This window comes from Procambarus clarkii, chromosome 37 (genome assembly GCF_040958095.1).
Source record: "Procambarus clarkii isolate CNS0578487 chromosome 37, FALCON_Pclarkii_2.0, whole genome shotgun sequence".
NCBI lineage: Eukaryota > Metazoa > Arthropoda > Malacostraca > Decapoda > Cambaridae > Procambarus > Procambarus clarkii.
In genome coordinates, this window is record NC_091186.1 from 15,045,992 (window position 1) to 15,051,991 (window position 6,000).

At 53.8% G+C, this 6,000-nt stretch overlaps 1 protein-coding gene across 1 annotated transcript in view; it reads right to left on the bottom strand.

The window, feature by feature from the left end:
* Window positions 1–6,000, bottom strand: part of LOC123765695 (protein PALS1) — a 368,225-nt gene that overhangs the window by 162,804 nt on the left and 199,421 nt on the right. The window contains exon 5 of the mRNA XM_069336852.1: window positions 1,330–1,466. Coding sequence (XP_069192953.1) covers window positions 1,330–1,466 — 137 coding nt within the window. The remainder of the gene's footprint in view (window positions 1–1,329; window positions 1,467–6,000) is intronic.

Genomic DNA, 6,000 nt, shown 5'->3' on the forward strand with positions numbered 1-6,000 from the left:
AAAATATTTTATAACGAAATTAGACGAAACCAAGTGGCAGGTGACGCCACAGGAAGTCGACGATCCAAGCGACAATGTTGTGGCTGCGGGTAATTATATGGACCTAATTTCGTTATAAAATGATAGAATTTCAGAGTTAAAATATGTTTTTTTTTTCATCTACATTCAGCACCAACATTATAGTGAGTAAATATATGCTAGTTATTCATTACTTACGTAATGCTTGGAAGCTTTGAGTAGATTTGGGTAATTAGACACCGCCAGTGTTGCAGTCTGTGTCTGGGGTGTGGGGGGGGGGGGCGCAAGCCGTGGGGGGGGGGGGGGGGGGGGGCCAAGCCGTGGGGGGGGGCCAAGCCGTGGGGGGGGGGGCCAAGCCGTGGGGGGGGCCAAGCCGTGGGAGGGGGCCAAGCCGTGGGAGGGGGGCAAGCCGTGGGAGGGGGGCAAGCCGTGGGAGGGAGGCAAGCCGTGGGTGGGGGGGGGGCAAGCCGGGGGGGGCCCCAAGCCGTGGGAGGGGGGGCAAGCCGTGGGAGGGGGGGGGCAAGCCGTGGGAGAGGGGGGGGGCAAGTCGTGGGAGAGGGGGGGCAAGTCGTGGGAGAGGGGGGGCAAGCCGTGGGAGAGGGGGGGCATGCCGTGGGAGGGGAGGGCCAAGCCTGGGGGGGGAAGGGGGGGGGACAGAGGTCGGGACGATCGACTGCTATGACCACAAATATTCACATAAACGCCTGCCTGTCGCCTATATAGGCCTATTCTACCCTAGTCGCCAGGGTCGAGACAGGGTGTGTTCTGGTGACAAGTTGATCAACAAGACTATTCCTGGCAGCGACCTGATAACTATGTATCAGATGATAACTATGCATTAACAACCTCTGTTCGATTCCCTCCCCCCAAAAAAAAACAAAAAATAAAATGTAAATCTTAGTCTATCTCCTATCCTATGGTCAGAAGAAAGAGGCTTCAGGGGACAACTGTCCTCCAAGCCACCATAGTACGCAATTGACTATACATTTAATAGCTGTATGGGTCACTCGCCCAACGGAAGGGGAGGGGGGGGGGGAACTGGGTCACTCGCCCAGCAGGAGGGGGTTCTGGGTCACTCGCCCAGAGGGAGGGGGGAAGGAACTGGGTCACTCGCCCAGCGGGAGGGGGTTCTGGGTCACTCGCCCAGCGGGAGGGGGTTCTGGGTCACTCGCCCAGAGGGAGGGGGGAAGGAACTGGGTCACTCGCCCAGCGGGAGGGGGTTCTGGGTCACTCGCCCAGGAGGGGGGAAGGAACTGGGTCACTCGCCCAGGAGGGGGGAAGGAACTGGGTCACTCGCCTGCGGGAACTCACCTGAGAGGAGAGCTTGGTCATGTCCACCGGCTTGATCTTCTTGAGAGCGGAGAGACGCTCGAGGCGCTCCCTGGCCTGCTGCTCCACGGCGATGACGAACGCATCCTGCACGTTCGAACTCGCGGCCAAGTCCACCGCTGAGGGAGAGAGACAGAGAGAACAATCATCAGAATCAACGGAATAATACTCCACATTACACACAGAAATCACAATAACGTGATGGTTATATCTTGAGATGATTTCGGGGCTTTTTAGTGTCCCCGCGGCCCGGTCCTCGACCAGGCCTCCACCCCCAGGAAGCAGCCCGTGACAGCTGACTAACACACAGGTACCTATTTTACTGCTAGGTAACAGGGGCATAGGGTGAAAGAAACTCTGCCCGTTGTTTCTCGCCGGCGCCTGGGATCGAACCCAGGACCACAGGATCACAAGTCCAGCGTGCTGTCTCCTCGGCCGAGCAGTTCATTTGATGCATCAAATGAACAAGTCCACAAAGGCCGTTATCTTCTTGAGGTTATCTTGAGATGATTTCGGGGCTTTAGTGTCCCCGCGGCCCGGTCTTCGACCAGGCCTCCACCCCCAGGAAGCAGCCCGTGACAGCTGACTAACTCCCAGGTACCTATTTACTGCTAGGTAACAGGGGCATTCAGGGTGAAAGAAACTTTGCCCATTTGTTTCTGCCTCGTGCGGGAATCGAACCCGCGCCACAGAATTACGAGTCCTGCGCGCTATCCACCAGGCTACGAGGCCCCGTAGGCCTCGTAGGCCTCTAGGCTGGGCATCTTGAACATGGCTCAGTCGATTAAGGCAGCGTCTGGGATGCTCTTGGACGCAAGTTCGAATCCTCGTCACGGCCCTTGTGGATTTGTTCATTTAATACTCCACATTTTGTTATGTAAAGAATTTTGATCAACAGAAACATTCACAGCAAAACGGAAGGTAAAGTAATTATCAGGGGAAATCGCCAAGCCATTACGACTATATAGCACTGGGAAGGGGTCAGGATAAAGATTTGGGATGGGACGGGGGGAGGGAAAGGAATGGTGCCCAACCACTTGTGGACTGTCGGGGATTGAACGCCGACCTGCATGAAGCAAGCAAAACGGAAATGCAAGTTTACGTTATAGTGCTGATGTTGAGCATGGGTCTGTGTCTTCCTCCCCCAGCCTTTTCCAAGCTCTTCCCGAGGACATCAAAAGCTAAACGCTATACTAATTTTTATAGAGGTTCCTCCCCACCCCCTCCCCCACCTTTAAACCAACTACTACCCTTCCCTGGGATGCAACCCACAACAGCTTCCAAACTCCGGGGTACATAACGTATTGCTAAGTGAACAGAGGCATCACGTGTAATAAAACTTGACCTAACCGTTTCTGTTCTGCTCGGTGATCGAACCCCGGCACCCTCGATATTAACACGAACAGTTTTCTATATAAAAATATATATGAAGAAAGAGGGAATTTAACAACTAAGTGAGCGGGCCCCAGCAACGAGACCTGATGCGATGAAATATAACTCTTTCCCGACGTCCAGATCCCACGTGTGCGCGTCTGGCCTGAAAGTTGTGGATGGAGGCGTCTTCCACGACGTCTTCCACGTGTTGGGCAGGAGAGTCGAAGCTGGCACAAGAACACAGCCTCAGTTCCTTTGTTCGTGTTTACAGTTTTGTTCCCCCAAGCTATCATCCAATTAGTTTAACCTCTATTAGGGGAAAATTGTTGTAATCGATACCTGCAGAGCGGTTCCGTATACATCTTAAATAATAATAATAATAATAATAATAATAATAAAAGGGTTCACACCCCGACTTTACCAAGGCCGAACGTGTATATCCTATTTATCCGGAAGCAAATGATATTGGGGGTTCAGAGGGGGTTGGGTTTGGGTAACCCCCAAATCCAACTTTGGGGGTTACCCAAAGTTGGATTTGAGCTGTTGTTATTATTTCAAGAAATAATTGGCACAAATGCAGTTAAAAGTCAGGGGTGGAAGATGGTCCCAAGATGTCCCCGTCCTCCCCATCCCAAGGACACACTCCTGGGCCCCCTCTCAACTTTGAGTAAATGTAAACGATTTGTGGCGGATATCAAAGCAACATTGTAAATTTAACGACAATACAAATAAAAGGGCGGGAAATAAGTTCATTAGACAAATAGGGAGGGAGGGAGCCGGTCGGCCGAGCGGACAGCACGCTGGACTTGTGATCCTGTGGTCCCGGGTTCGATCCCAGGCGCCGGCGAGAAACAATGGGCAGAGTTCCTTTCACCCTATGCCCCTGTTACCTAGCAGTAAAATAGGTACCTGGGTGTTAGTCAGCTGTCACGGGCTGCTTCCTGGGGGTGGAGGCCTGGTCGAGGACCGGGCCGCGGGGACACTAAAGCCCCGAAATCATCTCAAGATAGAAGGTAATGATAATTATGTACCAGCTGGACAATGTGGAAATTGACGAATTTGAATGCGGAGAGAGAGAGATCTGGACGTCGTAATGCTGGAGACGGCACGAGGGAAAAAAAAGAGGGAAAGGTGGAAAGGGGTAGCGTGAGAGATTTTCTTGCTGCACTGTTGACATTCTGGCCACACTTTCCTGGTCGTTCCCCCAGTACACCGGCCCCCCACCCCCACCCCCGAACCTCCCCCAGTACTCCAGCCCCCGCCCCGGGCCTCCCCCAGTACACCACCACCACCAGCCCGGGCCTCCAGTACCACACACAGACCATCCCTCACCGTCCACCTAACACGCATTATATCTTGCAGCTTCCGGCTCAACCCAGCCGGACGGGCTCACCATAGCCCGTGCTACTTGGAACTTGTTCCGAGTAGCTGAATCTATAACAACATCAACCCAGCCACCATCTCACGGCGCCTAGCCCCAGGAGGCAACCTAGGAATATTCCAAGTCTTTCCCAGCTTTCCTACACCACTCCGCCCATTCCATCTCCCGAGAGAACGGGTGGGAGGGGCGAAGGACGGCGCGCGCACACGCACGCACGCACGCACGCACGCACGCACACACACACACACACACACACACACACACACACACACACACACACACACACACACACACACGCACGCAGGTGACGTGGACGGAGGCCCAGCAGACGACACCACAGCAGCCAGGGCTCCCTCAGGGTGAAATTGTTGCTCTACTACTTTTTCTGCCGTGCACGTTACTGCTCGGAGCACAGTACCTGCGTCTTCCCCCTCGCCACAGTACACCACAGTACCTCCATCTTCCCCCCCCCCTCCTCACCACAGTACCTCCGTCTTTCCTTCCCCCCCTCGCTCCAGTACACCACAGTACCTCCTCGACAGTAAGCAATAATGATGCTTCTTATTACTAATGCACAGAGGGGGGCCTGGTTAGGTTAGGTGGGTTGCTTGGGTTGGTACGCTTCACGACTGACGCCTATCAGGTTAGGGGGAACCCAAGCCCTCCCAACAATGTGCACGCACTACCCAAGCCCTCCCAACAATGTGCACGCACTACCCAAGCCCTCCCAACAATGTGCACGCACTACCCAAGCCCTCCCAACAATGTGCACGCACTACCCAAGCCCTCCCAACAATGTGCACGCACTACCCAAGCCCTCCCAACAATGTGCACGCACTACCCAAGCCCTCCCAACAATGTGCACGCACTACCCAAGCCCTCCCAACAATGTGCACGCACTACCCAAGCCCTCCCAATAATGTGCACGCACTACCCAAGCCGTCCCAACAATGTGCACGCACGCGTCTTTGTTGAGACACTTGCGGCCGCGCGTTCTTAGGCTGAACATTTTTAACGGAGGGACATTAATATGATTCAGCTTATCTGGTGGATATGTGGGCCTACGGGCCGCTGCAACCAACAGCCTGGTGGACTAAGCTCTCACACGTCAAACCTGACTTCGGGCCGGGCTTGGAGAGTAGAACAACTCCCAGAACACCATCAAGCAGGTATCAAGCTTCTAATATCTATCCTCTATGCTGGTGTTTGAGGCTTCCCCGCCATTTCTAACGATTTAACCAGTGTGTAAATACTGTGGCTTCAAGAATAGAGCAGGCGTCACAATCTACACAAGAACAACGGTAACTGCAGAAGGCCTATTGGCCCATACGAGGCAGCTCTATTTATAACCACCCAATCCCACTCATATACATGTCCAACCCACGTTTGAAACAATCGAGGGACCCCACCTCCACCACGTTACACGGTAAATGGTTCCACTTATCGGCCTCTCCATGTCTGTAGAGACTCATTATGTGCTAATCCAATAGGATAGTTGCAGAACCTTAAAAGGGAGGGTAGGGCAAGAAGGGAGGAACGTTGGAGAAGGAAAAGATGGTTTTGGAGGGAGAGAGGGAAGGCAACAGCGTCGCCCCTTTCGAAAAAACAAACTTCTCCCTCCCCCTTACTCCCTCTCGCCCATCAACACCCATAACCTCCTTACCGCTCTCATTATACAGACAGGGGCCCTTACCTTGAGGTGCTTCCGGGGCTTAGTGTCCCCGCGGCCCGGTCGTCGACCAGGCCTCCTGGTTGCTGGACTGATCAACCAGGCTGTTAGACGCGGCTGCTCGCAGCCTGACGTATGAGTCACAGCCTGGTTGATCAGGTCCAGGGGCTGATGATGACAGCCCAGAGCTAAGCTTGCCAGTGGGAAAGGAGTGCACTAAAAACATCTT